General features: G+C 39.1%; 1 protein-coding gene across 2 annotated transcripts in view; it reads right to left on the reverse strand.

The window, feature by feature from the left end:
- Nucleotides 1-10,888: 10,888 nt before the first annotated feature.
- PEX1 (peroxisomal biogenesis factor 1) overlaps nt 10,889-22,243 on the reverse strand; it is a 73,702-nt gene continuing 62,347 nt past the window's right edge. Inside the window, exon 23 of one of the 2 annotated variants that reach the window (XM_028490004.2) lies at nt 10,889-11,739. In XM_028490004.2, the coding sequence (XP_028345805.1) occupies nt 11,655-11,739 (85 nt within the window). In that variant the 3' untranslated portion in view covers nt 10,889-11,654. The remainder of the gene's footprint in view (nt 11,740-22,243) is intronic. The other variant, XM_007103347.4, reaches the window with a different exon arrangement.

The raw sequence follows: 22,243 nt of genomic DNA on the forward strand, positions 1-22,243 counted from the left end.
TGGGATACCTGTTTTAATTTTTTTCTTTTTAAAAAAAATTTAAATTGAAGTATAATTGACATATAACATATTAGTTTCAGGTGTACAACATAGTGATTCAATATTTGTATCCATTGCAAAATGCTCACCACAATAAGTCCAGTTAACATTTGTCACCATACATAGTTACAAACTTTTTTTCTTGTGATGAAAAATTTTAAGATTTACTCTTAACAACTTTCAAATATACAACACAGTGTTATTATAGTCACCATGCTGTATGTACATCATATCCCCATGACTTATTTTAAAAATAACTGGAAGTTTGTACCTTTTGACTCCCTTCACCCATTTCACCTCCTCTCCACCCCCTATCCCCACATCTTGCAATTACCAATCTGTTCTCTGTATCTATGAGGTTGTGTTTTTGTTTTGTTTTTTTTTTAGATTCCCCACATAAGTGAGATTATAATGGTTTGGTTTCTCTGTCTGACTTATTTCACTCAGCATAAGCTCTCAAGGTCCATCTATCTTGCTGCAAATTGCAAGATTTAATTCTAAAGAAATACCACAATTTCTTTATCCATTCATCCATTGAGGAATGCTTAGGTTGTTTCCATAACTTGGCTATTGTAAATAATGCTGCAATGAACATGGGGATGTGCATATCTTTTCAATTTAATGTTTTTGTTTTCTTCAGATATAGACCCAGAAATGGGATTGCTGGATCATATGGTAGTTTTATTTTTAATTTTTTCAGGAACCTTCATACTGTTTTCTATAGTGGCTGCGTCTATTTACATTCTCATCAACAGTGAACGAGGGTTCCCTTTTTCTCCACATCCTCGGCAACACTTGTTATTTCTTGTCTTTTTGATGATAGCCATTCTAACAGATGTGAGGTGTTATCTCATTGTGGTTTTGATTTGCATTTCCCTGATGATTTGTGATGCTGAGCATCTTTTCATGTACCTGTTGGCCATCTGTATGTCTTCTTTGAAAAAATGTCCAGATCCTCTGCTCATTTTCTAATCAGATTATTTCATTTTTTGCTATTGAGTTGTATGAGTTCTTGATATATTTTGGATATTAATCCCTTATCAGAAAACATGATTTGCAAATAATTTCTGACATTTGGTAGGTTGCCTTTTCATTTTGTTGATGGTTTCCTTTGCTGTGCAGAAGTTTTTCAATTTGATGTAGTTCAGCTTTTTTTATTTTTGCTTTTGTGGCCTTTGCTTTTGGTATCAAATCCCAAAAATCATCGCCAAGACTAATGTCAAGGAGATTACCCACTGTGTTTTCTTCTAGGAGTTTTATGATTTCAGGTCTAATGTTCAAGTCTTTAATCCATTTTGAGTTAAATTTTGTGTGGTATAAGATAGTGGTCCAGTTTCATTCTTTTGCATGTGGCTGTCCAGTTTTCCCAATAACATTTATTGAAGATACTGTCCTTTCCCTGTTGCATGTTCTTGGCTCCTTTGTCATAAATTAATTGACGATAGAGGTGTGGGTTTATTTCTGGGTTCTCTATTAGGTTCCATTGATCTATGTATCTTTTTTAAATGGCAGTACCATACTGTTTTGATTACTATAGCTTTGTAATATAGTTTTAAATCAGAGCACATGATGCCTCCAGATTAGTTTTTCTTAAGATTCCTTTGGCTCTTTGGGGTCTTTTGTGGTTCCACACAAATTTTAGGATTGCTTGTTCTATTTCTGTGAAAAGTGCCATGGATATGGATTGCATTGAATCTGTAGATTGCTTTGGTTATAGGAGCATTTTAACAATATTAGTTCTTTCAATCCATGAGCACAGTATATCTCTCCATTTATTTGTGTCTTTTCAAGGTACTATCTTAACTGAGTTTAACACAACAGAGAGCTTCAGAAATCTTGCAAATGAAGTGCTCTTAGTTCTGTTTCTGTGTTGGTCAAGGAGAACACTCTTAAGTGGACAGGATAGAATGCTGTGAGGCCATGGGTTTTGGACTCAGCTGGGGTTAAATACACAGCCATTGAAATAATCTTCTCAGGCAGTTGAGGGGATTAAACATGCTGATAGGTGTAAGGTGCTTAGACACAGTGCCTGGTACATAGTAAATGCACAGTAATGCTGCTATTTATTATTAAATTTTAGAAAGTTCAGTTTGGAATATCACAGAGAATGGATTTTAAGTAGAGAATGGACTATCTGGTGATGCCATTCAGTACAGTTGGTGACCCCATTCCAGTTAGGCTGGCCCTGTGCTTATTACTCACAGGTGAAAAAGATAAAGGAGGAACTTCTGCTACTCTCCATGGGTTTATCCTGAGGGCTTTTGTTCTGGTAGTGGTGTTGGGTTGCAGTGTCAACCCCACTTTCTCCCAACTCCCCCTTAGGATCATTGTGCATCGATCATATTATAAGATAAAGGAGGGAGTCCTCAGAGCCTCTGGCCTCCTCTCCATCAGGTGCCAACAGGGCCCCAGAGAGGAAGGATTCCAATCCCACCTCTGCTGTGCTGGACCATCAGCCTCTGGGCTCATTCCCTTCATAATCAAGCCTCTCTGACACTACCAGTCACAGCTGCAAACATTTCTGAGCTGCCAGGAGGAGGCTGTGATCAGAGGCCATAGTGCAGGTTGGATCTATATTCAATCAACCAAGACCCTGACCTGAAACTTCCTCTGAGAAAGCAGTAAGTTTAAAGTGTTTTGTGTATGTGTTTAATATATATATATGCATTAGATATAAAGCAATTCTATATTCCAGTACTTTATTCCTCTTTAGGCCAGAGTTTTTCAATTTGCAAGTCTCAACCCATGTATGGGTAAGAATTTCATTATTTGTGTGAAATAGAATAAAAGAGAAAAGTGTCAGAGAATATTACATGTGGTAAGAGTAGGTGTTTTGTGAAACTTTAGTTTCAGCCATGTGCACATATGGACTAGATCATGAAGGAAAATGTATTACTCTGGGTTGTGGTGAAAATATTTTGAAAATCAGTGGCTTAGCTCTCAGCATTTTTACTTTTGTGAAGAAGCTGTAGCATTCTTTTTAACTGACACTGATTCCTACAAAATATCTGGCCAGAATAAATGTCTAGCCAAAATGCGTCATTTCAACTTTCTGTCTAAAACCTCTAAAAATTTCCCTTTCAGCGTATGGTTGATGGTATTTGCTATCCTGGAATATTCTTTGCTTTCTGTTGTTGATTTGTTTGATTCTTGGAAATTTCCTGGGAGGCTGAGTCCTATACCACTTCTGTAAAAAATGTCAGGTTGCCTAGAAAATGAGTAGACTCCACAACATAATGCCTCTGTCTAGTGTTTACATTTTAAATATATTTTTTCTTTATATTTATGAGTATTGAGTATTTTACTAGATGAATGTAAAATGTCCATTTAATTTAAGAATCCATGCTTCTGGGACTTCCCTGGTGGTCCAGTGGTTAAGACTCTGTGCTCCCAAAGCAGGGGGCCCAGGTTCGATCCCTGGTCAGGGAACTAGATCCCGCATGCCGCAACTAAAAGATCCTGCATGCCGCAGTGAAGATCCCACATGCGGCAGCCAAGACCCAGCACAGCCAAATAAATAAACTAAAAAAAAAGAAAAAGAATCCATACTTCTAATATCTCCTGAAACTACTGTAGATGGCCCATTTCCATTGCTTTTACAATCAAAACTGATTCCTAATCAATCATATCAGTTCTAATCTTAAAAAGTTAATGGCTGAAATATTAGATTTTGTTTTTCTCTTCTCCCCTTATTTATTCAAAGGAATAAATTTATCCCAATTTCAGTTGAAATAAGAATGATTCACTCACAAATATTTATTATTTATTTATTGAATGATCACCAGTACAAGGCGCACTGTTCTAGATTACAGCAGTGAACAACATGCACAAAAACCTGGCCTTTTGTGGAATTTTCCATATAAAGTGGAGGCAACTGGATATAGTCAAACAAAAATCCTGCAAGTTAATAGCTGGTGCTCACATTAAGTGTTCTCCCAGTCAGACTCCTAATAGATGACTAGATTTCAGGTTAGGAATTATTAATACTGACTAGGAAAACATCAAAGGATGATGAGATCACCACGTAGTGTCTGAAATAAAAAATAAATAACGCTGAATTTTTTGCTCATTTTAGTAACTATGAGCTATGCCTGTTAGGCCCAGGCTCCTTAGCAGAGCAGACTGCTGACCTTAAACGCAGGGTTTCCTAGAAGCTAGAAGTTCAGAAGTGGGCAGACTTTGTGAGCTATAAATAGGATGATGTCATCCATAGCAAGAGTCTTTTGGGTGAGGTTGGTGTCGATTGGCTGGCTCTCAGAGGCCTGTTTTTTGGAGTGACAGCCCCTTCAAGCTAAGGTCCCCTGTCACCCAAAGACTAGTGACATGAACCGACAAGTCTTTGAGCATCTCTTTGTTTTCTAGACCAATAAAACCATCAATAAATTCCTTTCTGATTCAAAGGGCCAGGGTTGGGTTCTGTTACTTACAGCTAAAAACTTGATGGATACAGAAATCAGTACCAGAAGTGGTTGCAGGCAACAGACTTTGAAGAAAATTAGGGGACATTTGGGACTGGTCATCTGCCCTAGTTAAAGGCTGAGGGCAAGGAAAATCCACTCTGTATTAAGGGATGTAAATTTGGCATACAGTGACATGCAGTGGCAAAACAGCTAACTAAAATATCACAAATTATTCCCAGGAATGAAGTACCCATTGAAGAGTTTGCTGCTATGAAATAGTATGAAACACGTGAGGATTTCAAAAGGGTGAGTTGACTATAGCACTAGAGAGCTTAAAGAGAAAGACAAGCTCAGATGTTTATACTTTTAGCTCAAGGCATAAGCTGAAAATCAGGGATTTGTATGAAGGCTAAAAGAATCCCTTGTCTTTCTGAGCCATGAGGCTGAAAATCAAATGCAAAGTTAAAAAAAATTTTTTTTAATTTAATTTTTATCTTATATTGGAGTATAGTTGATTTACAATATTGTGTTAGTTTCAGGAGTACAGCAAAGTGATTTAGTTATACGTATATATATATATATATACATATATATCTCCATTCTTTATCAGATTCTTTTCCCATGTAGGTTATTACAGAGTACTGAGTAGAGTTCCCTGTGCTATACAGTAGGTCCTTGTTCATGATCTATTTTATACACAGTAGTGTGTATATGTTAATCCCAAACTCCTAATTTATCCCTGTCCATCCCCTTCCCCTTTGGTAACCATAAGTTTGTTTTCTATGTCTGTGAGTGTGTTTCTGTTTTGTAAATAAGTTCATTTGTACCATTTTTTTTAAGATTCCACATATGAATGATATCATATGATACTTGTCTTTCTCTGTCTGACTTACTTTGTATGATAATCTCTAGGTCCATCCATGTTGCCGCAAATAGCATTATTTCATTCTTTTTTATGGCTGAGTAATATTCCATTGTATATATGTACCACATCTTCTTTATACATTGCTCTGTCGATGGACATTTAGGTTGCTTCCATGTCTTGGCTATCGTAAATAGTGCTGCAATGAACATTGGGGTGCATGTATATTTTCAAAATATGGTTTTCTCCAGATATATGCCTAGGAGTGGGATTGCTAGATCATATGGTAGCTCTATTTTTAGTTATTTAAGGAACCTCCATACTGTTTTCCACAGTGGCTGTACCAATTTACATTTGCACCAACACTGTAGGAGGGTTCCCTTTTCTCCACGCCCTCTCCAACATTTATTGTTTGTAGACTTTTTGATGATGGCCATTCTGACTGGTGTGAGTTTATATCTCGTTGTAGTTTTGATTTGCATTTCTCTAATAATTAGTGTTGTTCAGTGTTTTTTCATGTGCTTTTTGGCCATCTGTATGTCTTCTTTGGAGAAATGTCTGTTTAGGTCTTCTGCCCATTTTTTGATTCAGTTGTTTGTTTTTTTGATATAGAGCTGCATGAGCTATTTGTATATTTTGGAGATTAATCCCTTGTCAGTTGCTTGGTTTGCAAATACTTTCTCCCATTCTGTGGGTTGTCTTTTCATTTTGTTTATGGTTTCCTTTGCTGTGCAAAAGCTTTTAAGTTTCATTAGGTCCCATTTGTTGATTTTTGGTTTTATTTTTATTACTCTAGGAGGTGGATCCAAAAAGATATTGCTGCGATTTATGTCAGAATGTTCTGCCTCTGTTTTCCTCTAAGAGTTTTATAGTATCTGGTCTTACATTTAGGTCTTTAATCCATTTTGAGTTTTGCTTTTTATCCTGGAGTATATTTGATTTACAATGTTGTTAGTTTCAGGTGTACAAAGTGATTTAGTTATACATATATATATATATATATCTCCTCCATTCTTTATCAGATCCTTTTCCCATATAGGTTATTACAGAGTACTGAGTAGAGTTCCCTGTTCTATACAGTAGGTCCTTGTTATCTATTTTATATATAGTAGTGTGTATATGTTAATCCCAAACTCCTAATTTATCCCTCCCTCCCACCTTTACCCTTTGGTAACAGTAAGTTTGTTTTCTAAGTCTGTGAGTCTGCTTCTGTTTTGTAAATAAGTTCATTTGTATCATTTTTTAGATTCACATGTAAGTGATATCATATGATATTTGGCTTTCTCTGTCTTTGTATGATAATCTCTAGGTCCATCCATGTTGCTGCAAATGGCATTATTACATTCTTTTTTATGGCTGAGTAATATTCCATTGTATACATATATCACATCTTCTTTATCCATTGCTCTGTTGATGGACATTTAGGTAGCTTCCATGTCTTGGCTATCGTAAATAGTGCCGCAATGAACATTGCATGCATGCATCTTTTCTAAGTATGATTTTCTCTGGATATATGCCCAGGAGTGGGATTGCTGGATCATATGGTAGCTCTGTTTTTAGTTTTTTAAGGAAACTCCATACTGTTTTCCATAGTGGCTGTACCAACTTACATTCCCACTAACAGTGTAGGAGGGTTCCCTTTTCATTTTGAGTTTATTTTTGTGTATTGTGTTAGGGAGTGTTCTAATCTCATTCTTTTACATGTAGCTGTCCAGTTTTCCCAGCACCAGTTATTGAAGAGGCTTTTTTTTTTCTCCATTGTATATTCTTGCCTCCTTTGTCATAGATTAATTGACAATAGGTGAGTGGGTTTGTTTCTGGGCTTTCTGTCCTGTTCCATTGATCTATATTTCTGTTTTTGTGCCAAACTCTGGCACAAAAACAGGAGTTTGACCCCACAGTTTACTGAATGACATTATCCATTGAGTTCATAGCCATTTTAGATCTTTTATGGAAAAGTTAAGGTGTTGATTGAAAAAGAGTTGAATCCCTGATAATTGGGATGGAGACACATGAAAGAAACTGGATTCCCTTGAATCCCCACCCTTTTAAAATCTTTAGTGAGGCAGCACTTATGTCCCTTGCTTGAAGACCCTGAAATGCCCCCATCTGTGAGGGATCAGCCTTGTAAAAGAATGCTCATTCTTGCATTCCAACCCTCCCTTCTATTGTCCCATCCCAACATGCCCTAGGGAGTGAATTAAAAGTCAATCCAGGAGGAGAAGGCTTAGACAGTTAAAAAAACTACAATATTTTTCTTTTTCATGCAAATTCTAAAGAATATATGTGGAGGTAGAATATGTGTGTGGGTACTAGACTAAGTAGGGAAAATCATAATTATTTGTCAAGTTGAATGCATTAATGCACTTAAAAAAATAAATTTATTTATTTTTGGCTGTGTTGGGTCTTCATTGCTGCCTGCGGGCTTTCTCTAATTGCGGCGAGCAGGGGCTACTCTTTGCTGTGGTGCATGGGTTTCTCATTGTGGTGGCTTCTCTTGCTGCGGAGCATGGGCTCTAGGCTCGCCAGCTTCAGCAGTTGTGGCACACGGGCTCAGTAGCTGTGGCTTGCGGGCTCTAGAGCGCAGGCTCAGTAGTTGTGGTGCACGGGCTTAGTTACTCTACAGCATGTGGGATCTTCCCAGACCAGGGTTCGAACCTGTGTCCCCTGCATTGGCAGGTGGATTCTTAACCACTGTGCCACCAGGAAGTCCCTGCACTTTTGTTTTTAATTAATACACTTGATTTTTGATTCAGTGTGCTGTTTCAGCATCTGGGAATGTTCTAATTGGCTCCATGGTTGGGTATTTGGAACCGAGACTCAATGACTCACACTGAATAAAGTTGAGGTGCCTGAAATATCTTGGTATAATGTAAAGAAAGAAATCCAAAGACTTTGTGAGATACATATGTTGAATGAATGAATCATGTACAATTCACCAACTAACCACCACCCAAATCTGTCCCCCAAGATAGTGTGGGTGTCAGAAAATACTCCTCAGTGAGGCCTTATGAAATCATTGGTGCATCTGTCAGGACTGGTTTTGGCTATAATAGGAAACTACTCAGAGAAGCAATCAAGGGGTTTATCTACCTCAGGCATAAAAAGGTCTGAGTAGGACATTTAGAACTGGTTTATCAGCTCAGTGATGCCATCAGGGAACTAGGCTCCTTCTCTTTCTTTACTCTATTGTCTGTGGTTTTCACCCTCATGTTTGCAAGATGGTTGCTGCATCTCCAGACATTGTGCCCTCATTCCAGGAAGGAAGCTTACCCCAGGGACTTCTACCTACTTATACTCATTGTCTAGATAGAACTGCTACATAGCCATGCATGGCTGCAATGGAGATTATGTCACTCTGTAATTCACTTTCCAAGGACCATAGGAAGATGGAGGTGAGGGTGTTGGAATGGTTGTTGAATGAGTCAGCCTGTAGAATCTGCAACAATCGATGAGAATGCAAGTGGGAGATGTTGTAGTAGAAACATGGTGATTTCAGTGATGGTGGATCCTGGGGCAGCAGGGGTGAGGTCAGGTAGCTGCAATGTGAGAGGCCAGGTGGATGTGGCTACCATAATCAACAGCAGAGTCAGTGCATTAATTACGATGGTTTGACCTACAGGGATCTTTGGTGTTGCCTGTGGGGTCCTTAAGACCAAAAAAGATGGTCAAAGATGCTACCTGATTTTTATTATTTAAAAACCTCTCTGTTAGTAAACAAAGGCCTGACTTAAAGTCTTCACAATATAGTCATGGCCCCTGACCCACTCTCAGGTCTAGGTCAGACCAAGAATGCAGGACAAGTCAAGTGTCTAGGGAAATGGCCCTGTGATAACATCATGAATACTTGCTAAGGATCTTCCTTCCTCTAAGTGTTCCCCAAAGGACCCAAAGCCACTCACCAGGCCATTTCCCAGGTGTCCTGAGAAATAACCAGACCTTCTGGGGATTAACAGAGATGCTCGGTCTGCGTCAACGTGATTTTCCAGAGACCCAGAACTCCACTGTGAATACATCAGAGTGAAGGCATTTCTGCTATACTGAGGGGATAGCCTTGACGACCAGCAGAGTAGGAAATCATCCCAGGGAGCAGATTTTCTGAACTTGTCTCTTCCATTTTGCCAGGAGGTAGAGATGTTTGATATAGAAATCCATGCTGATTCATAGACAGTGGCTAGTAAGTTAACTAAATGATCAGATTTGGAAACAGCAGGATTGGAGAAGGGGCCATGAGGAGGTCTGGGAGAAAGGTATGGCCAGAGTTCTTGAAATGGATTCCAAGAGTGAGAATGTTTGTGTCCTGTGTGAATGCTCAGCTAAAATTCCTCAGTGCTTTTAATAATGAGGTGCTCTAGATGACCTCTCTATGGATATCAATCTGCCTTTGTTTCCAGCTACCCAGTACTTGTTTACTGTATTCATGAACAAAGTGGCCATGGTGGCCAAGATGGGGGTCTATGTATGCTCCACAATGTGGCTTTCCCCTCACTGCAGCCGACCTGACCATCCACCTATCCTGACAGCCTACTAGTATGCAGCAATAACCACGTAGGTACACACCAGGGGATGCCAGCCCGTGCCTGGTGGAAGGTTGATTACATTTGTCCCTCTCCTAAAAGAGATGAGGCAGCAATTTGTCCTCCCTGAAGGTGACACATTCTGGAATTGGATTTGCTTTGTCCTCCAAAATTCTGCCACCACCATCTTTTGGGGACTCACTAGATGGCTTTCACTGTTATGCTATCCCTTATGACACTTGCTTCTGATCACGAAACTCACTTTATAGTGAATTGCCTGGACTTACTGTAAATACCCGTCACCCTGAAACAGCTGGCCTTTTGGCGAGATAACTCTGAGTGTAGAGTCCTGTTCTGCAAGATGTAGTACACATAGTATATATTGTGAATCAGTGACCATGGCTTTAATAGAAGGATCTGGGAACCAAAGTGCAAGGGAGAATGGCACTTCTCAGTTAATACCTAGTGACTCAAACATCTTTGCTTGCATTCCTTGTGATTCTGAGCTTTGCTGGTTTAGAGGGAAGCAAAGGAGGACTGCTTCTATGAGGGGAACATAGTGATGATTCCAGTGGTTTGAAAGGGGAGGATTACAATATTGGCTGAGTGAATACAGAGTTGGTACTATACAGTGGGGGATGGGAGAAGTATGACGGGAACCTTGTAATACTGAGTGTTCATGGTAAATTTAATGGAAGACATCTGCAATCTTAGGCCACCAAAGGTGCAGATGGAAATGAAGGTTTAGACCATCCCACTTAGTAAAGGCCTCTAATCCACTAAGGTGAGGGCTGAAGTCAGAGGAACATGGAATAAGTAATGGAAGAGAGAAATGAAACATATCAGCCATGGCCTCATGATTAATTGCAGAAAGGGCAATGGTTACAGCCTGTACATTTTTCTTTGCTGTCTTATGCATTTATTTGCATATTCTACTTAGCTTTCTCCTTTCCCTTTACCACATTACTATATATAGTTTGTGTTGATAGTGACTGACTTTACAATTTAGTTCATAAATCAGAGCAAATCCAGATAAAGTCGTCATGGAGCTGGGGGAAGAATGGACATCATTCAAGCTCCTGGCCTTGCAGCTGGATGTAGTATATTAGGGGGATGTCATCTCACTGCTGATTGAAGGAACAACTAAATTTATTTAAATTGTGTGTAAATTCCACATTTTCAGATAATCAGAACAGATTATTGGATCAGTAGATAATCGGATATTTTATTTCCAAAACAGTCAAGAAGGTGCTAAGCATAAAGCTTGTCAAATGCAAGAAAGATGCTGAGGGCATCCCTGGTGGCGCAGTGGTTGAGAGTCCACCTGCCAATGCAGGGGACACAGATTCGTGCCCCGGTCTGGGAAGATCCCACATGCTGCGGAGCGGCTGGTCCCGTGAGCCATGGCCGCTGAGCCTGCGCGTCCGGAGCCTGTGCTCCGCAACGGGACAGGCCACAGCAGTGAGGCCCGCGTACCGGAAAAAAAAATGCTGAATATGCAACTGTCAGTGAATTCTAAGAAATGAATTTAATTACATTCCCTTTTCTTCTTCAAAGGAGAAAAAAATCAGTTATTCCATTTGGCCAATATTACTTCATTAAGGATTTAAATATATAGGTAATAAAATACAGAATCTCTTATAAGTATCCCAATTTATTCTAAAGTATTAATATCAAGTAATCCTGATTACATAAACACAGGTTTACCAATCTTTGATTTTATAGATTAACAAATTAAGTTAAATTAAAAAGAAATGTACAGACACCATTTTCGCTGTTACAACACAGGGACAAACCACCACACACATAAACACACAAAAAAATCAGAAGTATATTTCATGCCAGAGTTACTTTCTGTCCAGGTCGAAACACTGTTCCACTTTGATTTTTTCTCTTCTTTGGATTTTGAAAGCTTTCATACCTTAAAAAATAAAATAAAATGAAAAAAAAAAAAAGGTGAGGTAACATTTAATACATGTAAATGCTAAACTTATAAAACAAAAAACAATGGTTTGTTTCCAAACAGAATTTTTTAAGAAACAAAAGAGAAATAGCTGGAAAAATATATTTGCAAGAAATTAAAGGAAGTTCTTACATGTAAATTTTTAAAAGTTGAACACTCTAATAGAAAAAAGAGAACAAAGGGGATGAATAGACAAGTTAGAAAAGATAAAATACAAATGGCAATGATTAATATATAAAACATAACCTCTATATTTTAATCGAAGAAATGTAAAATTTTAAGATATAACTTTTGTCCAAATTGGCCAAGCTTAGAGAAATACTACAATATTTAACATTAGGGTGTGGTGAAGCTGGTACTATTATAATTGTATTGCTGTTGCAAAATACATTGTATGGTATTTAAGGAAGACAATTTGGCAATAGATTTCAAAAGCATTAAAAAATGTGAGTACACTGTGATGCAACAATTCTACCTCTATCCCAGTGATATAAGTAAGGATATGTGCAAACATTCAGGTGTAAGAATGTTCATTATCACATTGCCTATAGTGAAAACGTGGATGCAACTTATATGTCCAAAAATTGGATGTTACGGTATATTATAAAATGACATTAAAAACAAAGTAGTAATGTGTTTAAAATGTGAAAGAATATTAAAGATGTATGGATGGATGAAAGGGGGACTGCTCTACAGCAATATGTGCAGAGTCTCTTATTTTAGTAAGAGAAAACATATAAGCATACAAATAAATATGCTCTGGGAGGTAGTGGGGTTAAGGGAAATTTCTGGGTTTTTTCCCCTTCTCTGTTTCCTGATTTTTCTGCAATTAGTACATATTATGTTGAAGAGGGGGGCAGAATATGCCACCCTCAAAATGAACCACTTTGGCATGTGGATTATTTTGAGCTGAAAGGAATCAAGACCTTTCAAACAGACTCAGGAAAAGCCTTTTATCTCTCCTTTAACTGCCTAAAAGAATTTAGATAGGGGGCCTGCACCAGAAAGAGAGCTATTACCAGAGAGAACTTTTTTTTTTAAATCTGCGTGGCAAACATCTGCTCTTCTCATCTGCTGTGAATTGCCTTCTTCCCCTCTGAAGCCCCAGGCCCCTATCCCTTTCCTTAGCTCAGGAGAGTATATAAGCCTCAACTGGAGACTGCCTTTGAGTCTCATTCTTATGGGGTTCCTGTATGTACGAAATTAGTTTTTCACCTGGTAACATCTTATGTCAGTTAATTATTAGATCACCCGAAGAACCTAGAAGGGAGGAAGGGAAAAGTTTTCTATCCCTACAGTTTGGTACACATAGGGGGCTCCACGGGCTGGACACCACTTGCTCTGGGGCTGCAGGTGGGAGATCCTGGGACCTCTGACAAGAGCCAGCAGATGGTAAGAATCCTTACCACATCAATCTCCTGGAAGTGGTGAGAGTCCATTTCTAAATTTAGATTAGCAGGAGAAAAATACTTGTGTAAACTAGTTCCTCAGGTATAGTGACTCTGGAAAAGATCTGTTCTGAGTACCTTTGTTTTCTATTGATCCAATTCCTCCATGGTTATTGTTTTCTTTTGTCTCTAGCTTTTGTGTCACTTTTCATAAGGAGGAAAACCATAGTGTAGAGATGCGGCATAGGTCCTTTGAGCCTGTTGTTCGGGCCAGCCTCACAGACAGGTGACTTCACAGTTCTAATGGACCTTCATCTGTTTAGACAAACTTTGCTGTGGGTCCCCTATATTTAAAAAACGGGTGAGGTTTCCCCTTGTCTTGAGAGCTTGGCTTCATGACCAATGAAAATATTCTCTCTGGCTTAACCAGAGAGAAGCCAGCCAGAAGATGCACGTTATCAGCTTGTTAACTGGTGGGCAACCAAATAGACTCAGGATCTGAGACATGAAGTGACAAGCAGCATTCTTTTTTTTTATATATATAGATCTTTATTGGAGTATAATTGCTTCACAATACTGTTAGTTTTTCCATTGTATAACAAAGTGAATCAGCCATATGCATACATATGTCCCCATATACCCTCCCTCTTGCGTCTCCCTCCCACCCTCCCTATCCCACCCCTCTAGATCATTGCGAAGCACCGAGCTGATCTCCCTGTGCTATGTGGCTGCTTCCCACTAGCAATCTGTTTTACATTCGATAGTGTATATATGTCCATGCTGCTCTCTCACTTCGTCCCAGCTTCCCCCTCCCCACCCCGTGTCCTCAAGTCCATTCTCTATGTCTACGTCTTTATTCCTGCCCTGCCACTAGGTTCATCAGAACAATTTTTTTTTTTAGATTCCATATATATGCACTGGCATATGGTATTTTTCTCTTTCTGACTTCACTCTGTATGACAGTCTCTAGGTCCATCCACCTCACTACAAATAACTCAATTTCATTTCTTTTTATGGCTGAGTAATATTCCATTGCATATATGTGCCACATCTTCTTTATCCATTCATGTGTCGATGGACACTAGGTTGCTTCCATGTCCTGGCTATTGTAAATAGTGCAACAAGCAGCATTCTTTTTGTCCAACTGTGCCAGTTCTTCAGAAGTTTGTATTAAGGTGTCCCAGCCCATAAGAGGCCTTTGTTGTCTCAACCTTCCTTGTCTTGTTAGTGCTGGAAAAGTCCTATTCCAGTAACGCCTGCCCAGTTTCAGAGATGAGCAGGTCTCGACTAGAGGAATCACGCATTCTGGTGGGAATTCCGTTTTCACTATACCATTCTTACTACCTGTGACAATGAAGGTTTTTGCTTTCTTTGGCTAATTCTGGGAGTAAACTTTGTGGATCTTGTGAAAGCTACATCCTTTGCACTCTTTTGGGACACTTCTTGTGTTCATGGTTAAGCCATAAAAAGGCTTATGGGTTTGAGTCACCATTAAGAATAATATAAGACCATATTTATCAGTGGCCAGAGAATGGATCCTTTGAATTGGAAAAACTTGTGTTTTTGAGAAAAAAAGTGAGTGAGCTCTCATGCTAAACAACTGTATTTCCATCAACAACTGTCTCTCCATCAACCGATGGAAAGACAAAATTAAAAAGAGGACACAAAGGAGTACAACAGCCAGCGTTGGGGACTCACTTAACAGGAAGAACAGAAATTAGACTCAAAAGAAAAATTAAAGTCCACATTCCATGTAAATCCCCCTTCTCAAAATCTGGCCCTGTCTACCTGTTTTAACTTCCCTTTCCTTACAAGATTTACAGAGAGCACTCTGGCCTGACTTCCAGGCAAGGGGTATACAGCTTACTGGGTAGATGCTAAAAGCCAGGAAGTGAATTTAGGAGAAGCACCCAGGATGGGTGGTAAGGCTAGCACTGCTGTCCTTTACAACTCCTCTGACTTTCCAGGGCCCTGTAATCAGGCTCTGCCACCTTCAGGCCTTGCTATGCAGCATCCTTTGTCTATGTAGCCTGGACCGCCACTGCAAAGAATTAATGTCCCATGGATAGGAGCAGATCCAATAAATCATAAAGCCCTTTTACCTGCACTTTCAGAACATCCTACCGAATTTAAAGAGGAGTTAGAAAGATTAGTGGCTATCTATAATGGGACCTTGACTGGCTGCTAAGGGGGTATTCTGCCCACCTGTGATTACAGTGCAGCCATCAGACAAGCCAGATGGCACCTGGGGAAAACCCCCCTCACAGGGTAAACATGACCAGAATTTCTTTCAGGTTCTTCTACAAATAATCAGGAAGTGGATTAGCTCAATGGCAATGTTCAGGGGCTGAGAGAAGCAATAGTAGATGCTTTTCCCCCTAAGGTGAATTGATCCAAGGTTGAATTATACATGCAGAAAAAAGGAAAGCATCTGAAGTCCTTTGAATGCTTTATCCAAAAATTTTAAAGGCATACTGCATTAAACCCTGAAGCTTCAGAACATAGGAATCTTTTCTTTAAAAAATTTTATTGTAGTAGATTTACAATGTTGTATTAATTTCTTCTGTACAGCAAAATGACTGTTATACATATATATATTCATTTTCATATTCTTTTCTATTACTGTTTGTCACAGAATATTGAACGTAGTTCCCTGTGCTATACAGTAGGACCTTGTTTATCCAGCCTATATAAAATAGTTTGCCTCTGCTAATCCCAAACTCCCATCCCTTCTCTCCTCTACCCTGCCTTCCTCTTGGCAACGACAGTTCTGTTCTCTATTATCTGTGAGTCTGTTTTTTGTTTTGTAGATATGTTTATATTGATTTGTATCGTATTTTAGATGCCAGATATAAGTGCTATCATATGGTATTTGTCTTTCTCTTTCTGACTTCACTTAGTGTGATAATTTCTAGGTCCATCCATGTTGCTGCAAATGGCATTATTTCATTCTTTTTTATGGTTGAGTAATATTCCATTGTATTTACATACCACAACTTCTTTATCCATTCATCTGTCAATGAACATTTAGGTTGTTTCCATGTCTTGGCTATTGTAAATAGTGCTACTGTGAACACAGAGGTGCATGTAGCTTTTCAAATTATAGTTTTGTCTGGGTATATGCCCAGGAGTGGGATTGCTGGATATGGCAACTCTATATTAGTTTTCTGAGGAACCTCCATATTGTTTTCCATAGTGGCTGTACCAATTTAAATTCCCAGCAACAGTGTAATAGGGTTCCCTTTTCTCCACACCCTCTCCAGCATTTGCTATTTGTAGACTTTTTAATGATGGCCATTCTGACTGGTGTGAGGTGGTACCTCTTTGTAGTTTTGTAATTGGTGACATTGAGCATCTTTTCATGTGCCTATCGGACATCTGTATGTCTTCTTTGCAGTAATGTCTATTTAGGTTTTCTGCCTGTTTTTCGATTGGGTTGTTTTTTTGTTATTGAGTTCTATGAGCTATTTGTTTATTTTGGATACTAACCCCTTGTCTGTCACATCGTTTGCAAATATTTTCTCCCATTCCATAGGTTGTGTTTTTGTTTTGTTTATGGTTTCCTTTGCTGTGCAAAAGCTTGTAATTCTGATTAGGTCCCATTTGTTTATTTTTGTTTTTATTTCTATTGCCTTGGGAGACTGACCTAAGAAAATATTGCTACAATTTATGTAGTAATATTTTATGTCAGAGAATGTTTTCCTGTGCTCTCTTCTAGGAGTTTTATGGTGTCATGTCTGATGTTTAAGTCTTTAAGCCATTTCGAGTTTATTTTTGTGCATGGTGTGAGGGAGTGTTCTAACTTCATTGATTTACATGCGGCTGTCCAACTTTCCCAGCACCATTTGCTGAAGACACTGTCTTTTTTCTGTTTTACAGTCTTGCCTCCTTTGTTGAAGATTAATTGACCATAGGTGTGTGGGTTTTTTCTGAGCTTTCTGTTCCATTGATCCATATGTCTGTTTTTGTGGTAGTATCACACTGTTTTGATTACTGTAGCTTTGTAGTATTGTCTGAAGTCTGGGAGGGTTATGCATCCTGCCTTGTTCTTTTTCCTCAGGATTGCTTTGGCAATTTTATGGTTCCATACAAATTTTAGGATTATCTGTTCTAGTTCCGTGACAAATGTCATGGGTAATTTGACAGGGATCACATTAAATCTGTAGATTGCTTTGGGGAGTGTTGCCATTTTAACAATATTAATTTTTCCAATCCAAGAGAGTGGGATATCTTTCCATTTCTTTGAATCCTCTTTAATTTCCTTTATTAATGTTTTGTAGTTCTCAGTATATGTCTTTCATCTCCTTGGTTGGATTTATTCCTAAGTATTTTATTTTACTTTTTGATGTGATTTTAAAAGGGATTGTTTATTTACATCGCCTTTCTGATATTTCATTGTTAGTGTAAAGAAATGCAACCAACTTCTATATGTTAATCTTGTATCCTGCTACTCTGATGAATTCGTTTATCAGTCTTAGTAGTTTTTGTCTGGAGTCTTTAGGGTTTTCTATATATAGTATCATGTCATCTGCATATAATTTTACCGCTTCCTGACCAATTTGAATACGTTTTATTTTTCTTGTTTGATTGCTGTGGCCAGGACTTACAGTAATATGTTGAAGAGAAGTGGTGAGAATGGGCCATAAGACGTTCCAGATTTTAGCAGGAAAGCTTTCAGCTTTTCACTGTTGAGTATTATATTGGCTTTGGGTTTGTCATAAGTAGCTTTTATTATGTTGAGATATGTTCCCTCTATACCCATTTTCTTATGGGTTTTTATCATGAATGGATGTTTAATTTTATCAAATGTTATCAGATTTTTTCTTCATCTATTGAGATGATAATGTAGTTTTGGTCCTTTCTTTTGTTGATGTGGTATATCACAATGATTGATTTGCATATGCTGAACCATCCTTGTGACCCTGGGATGAATCCAAATTGGTTGTGGTGTATGACCTTTTTTATGTGTTGTTGGATTCGGTTTTGTTGAGAATTTTTGTGTCTATATTCGTCAAAGATATTGGCCTGTAATTTTCTTTTTTGGTTATGTCTTTGTCTGGTTTTGGTATCAGGGTGATGGTGGTTTCATAGAATGTCTTTGGGAGTGTCCCTTCCTCTTACATCTTTTGGAAGAGTTTGAGAAGGATCAGTGTAAGTTCTTTGCATGTTTGGTACAATTCCCCCATGAAGCCATCTGATCCTGGACTCTTGTTTGCAGGGAGGTTTTTTTTTTTAATTACAGATTCTATTTCATTTCTAGTGACTGGTCTGCTCAAGTTATCTCTTTCTTCTTGATTCAGTTTTGGTATGCTGTATGTTTCTAAAAATTTGTCCATTTCTTCTAGGTTGTCATATTTGTTGGCATATAGTTGTTCATAGTATTCTCTTATTTTTTTTTGTATTTCTGTGGTATCAGCTGTGATTTCTTCTCTTTCATTTCTTATTTTGTTTATTTGGGTCTTCTCTCTTTTTTCTTGGCGAGCCTGGCCATAGGTCTGTCAATTTTGTTTACGCTTTCAAAGAACCAGCTCTTGGTTTTATTGATTTTTTCCTATTATTTTTTAAAATCTCCATTTTATTTATTTCCCCTCTTATCTTTCTTTCTTTTTTTTTTTTTTTTTTTGTGGTACGCGGGCCTCTCACTGCTGTGGCCTCTCCTGTTGTGGAGCACAGGCTCCGGAAGCACAGCCATGGCGGCCATGGCTCACGGGCCCAGCTGCTCCACGGCATGTGGGATCCTCCCGGACCGGGGCACGAACCTGTGTCCCCTGCATCGGCAGGCGGACTCGCAACCACTGCACCACGAGAGAAGCCCCTCCCCTCTTATCTTTACTATCTCCTTCCTTCTGCTGACTTTAGGTTTTGTTTGTTCTTTTTCTACTTCTTTTAGGTGGTGGGTTAAGTTGTTTATGTGAGATTTTTCTTGTTTCTTGCCTTTTGGGAGGTCTGAGGTCTTCTGCCAGCGTTCAGTAGGTGTTCTATAGGAGCAGTTCCACATGTAGATGTATTTCTGATGTATCTGTGGGGAGGTAGGTGATCTCTGCATCTTACTCTTTCGCCATCTTGAAGCTGCTCCCTCTTGTTTCTTAAAGAAGTCTGTATCACTAAGAACTTCCCTCTAAGAACTGCTTTTGCTGCATCCCAATGATTTTGTATGGCTGTGTTTTCATTGTCATTTGCCTCAAAGTATTTAATTTCTTCTTTGATTTCATTGTTGACCCATTGATTTTTTAGTAGCTTATTGTTTATTCTGCATGTAATTTTTTTTCTTGTTTTTCTGTGGTTGACTTCTAGTTTCATGCCATTACGATCAGAAAAGACGCTTGAAGTAATTTCTATATTCTTAAATTTGTTGAGACTTGTTTTGTGCCCCAGTATGTGGTCATCCCTAGAGAATATTCTGTGTGCATTTGAAAAGAATGTGTATTTTGGAGTTTATTTTTGATGTTATGTCCTGAAGATATCAACTAAGTCTAAATGTTCTATTATATCATTTAGGATCTCTGTTCCTTTATTTTGTCTCGAATATCTGTCCACTGACGTGAGTGGGGTGCTAAAGCCTCCTACTATTACTCTGTTCCTGTCAGCTTCTCCCTTTATATCTGTTAGTGTTTGTTTCATGTATTTGGGTGCTCCTATATTAGATGCATATAGGTTGACAAGCGTAATATCCTTTCCTTGTATTGATCCTTTTATCATTAGTGTCCTTCCTTATCTTTCTTTATAGCCTTGTTTTAAAGTCCATTTTGTCTGTGAGTATGTGAGTATTGCAAACCCTGTTTCCTTGTCATTTCTGTTTGCATGAAATACCTTTTTCCATCTCCTTACTTTCATTTGTATCATTTTTCTTAGATTCCACATAAAAGCAATATATTTGTCTTTCTCTGTCTTACTTCACTCAGTATGACAATCTCTAGGTCCATCCATGTTGTTGCAAATGCCATTATTTCATTTTTTTTATGGCTGAGTAATATTCCATTGTATATATGTACCACTTCTTTATCCATTCATCTGCCGATGGACATTTAGGTTGTTTCCCTGTCTTTGCTATTGTAAATAGTGCTGCAATGGACATTGGGGTGCACGTGCTCTTTCAGACCATGTTTTTCTCCAGATATATGCCCAGTAGTGGGATTGCTGGGTCGTATGGTAGTTCTATTTTTAGTTTTTTAAGGAACCTCCATACTGTTCTCCATAGTGGCTGTATCAACTTACATTCCCACCAACAGTGTAAGAGGGTTCCCTTTTCTCCACACCCTCTCCAGCATTTATTGTTTGTAGATTTGCTGATGATAGCCATTTTGACTTGTGTGAGGTGATACCTCATTGTAGTTTTGATTTGCATTTCTGTAATAATTAGCGATGTTGAACATCTTTTCATGTGCCTCTTGGCCATCTCTTTGTCTTCACTGGAGAAATGTCTATTTAGGTCTTCTGCCCATTTTTTGATTGGGTTGTTTTGATGATATGAAGCCATATGAGCTGTTAGTAAATTTTGGAGACTAATCCCTTGTTGGTCCCATTCTATGGGTTGTCTTTTTGCTTATGGTTTCCTTTGCTGTGCAAAAGCTTTTGAGTTTAATTAGGTCCCACTTGTTTATTTTTGTTTTTATTTCCATTACTCTGGGAGACAGACTGAAAAAGATATTGCAGTAATTTATGTCAGAGAGTGTTCTGCCTATGTTTTCCTCTAAGAGATTTATACTGTCTGGTCTTACATTTAGGTCTTTAATCCATTTTGAGTTTACTTTTGTGTATGGTGTTAGGAAGTGCTCTAATTTCATTCTTTTACATGTAGCTGTCCAGTTTTCCCAGCACCATTTATTGAAGAGACTGTCTTTCCTCCATTGTATAGTCTTGCCCCCTTTATAGTAGATTAATTGACCACAGGTGCATGGGTTTATTTCTGGGCTTTCTAACTTGTTCTATTGATCTATATGTCTGTTTTAGTGCCAATACCAAACTGTTTTGATGACTGTAGCTTTGTAGCAGAGTCTGAAGTCAGGGAGCCTGATTACTCCAGCTCCATTTTTCTTAAGATTGCTTTGGTTATTCGGGGTCTTTTGTACCTCCGTACAAATTTTAAGACTTTTTGTTCTAGTTCTGAGAAAAAAAGGCATTGGTAGTTTGATTGCATTGAATCTGTAGATTGCCTTGGGTAGAACAGTCATTTTTTTTTTTTTTTTTTTTGTGGTATGCGGGCCTCCCTCTGTTGCGGCCTCTCCCGTCGCGGAGCACAGGCTCCGGACGCGCAGGCTCAGTGGCCATGGCTCACGGGCCCAGCCGCTCCGCGGCACGTGGGATCCTCCCAGACCGGGGCGCAAACCCGGTTCCCCTGCATTGGCAGGAGGACGCGCAACCACTGCGCCACCAGGGAAGCCCCAGAACAGTCATTTTGATGATATTGATTCTTCCAATCCAAGAACATGGTATATCTTTCCATCTGTTTGTTTAATCTTTGACTTCTTTCATCAGTGTCTTAGTTTTCAGAGTACGGGTCTTTTGTCTCCTTAGGTAGTTTCATTTCTAGGTATTTTATTCTTTTTGATGCGATGGTAAATGGGATTGTTTAACAACAAAAGATCAGAAAGAGAAATTCAACAGAGTATAGAAATGCAGTATAGGGACTTTCCTGGTGGCGCGGTGGTTAAGAATCCGCCTGCCAATGCAGGGGACACGGGTTCAATCCTTGGTCCAGGAAATCCCACATGCCATGGAACAATGAAGCCCATGCACCACAACTACTGAGCCTGCGTGCTAGAGCCCGCGAGCCACAACTACTGAGCCCGCATGCCACAATTACTGAAGCCCATGCACCTAGAGCCTGTGCTCCGCAACAAGAGAAGCCACTGCAATAAGAAGCCCGCACACACGGGCTTCCCTGGTGGCGCAGTGGTTGGGAGTCCGCCTGCCGATGCAGGGGACGTGGGTTCGTGCCACGGTCCGGGAGGATTCCACATGCCGCGGAGTGGCTGCGCCTGTGAGCCATGGCCGCTGAGCCTGCGCGTCCGGAGCCTGTGCTCCGCAACGGGAGAGGCCACAGCAGTGAGAAGCCCGCGTACCGCAAAAACAAA

This window comes from Physeter macrocephalus, chromosome 5, assembly GCF_002837175.3.
Source record: "Physeter macrocephalus isolate SW-GA chromosome 5, ASM283717v5, whole genome shotgun sequence".
NCBI classification, from domain to species: Eukaryota; Metazoa; Chordata; class Mammalia; order Artiodactyla; family Physeteridae; genus Physeter; species Physeter macrocephalus.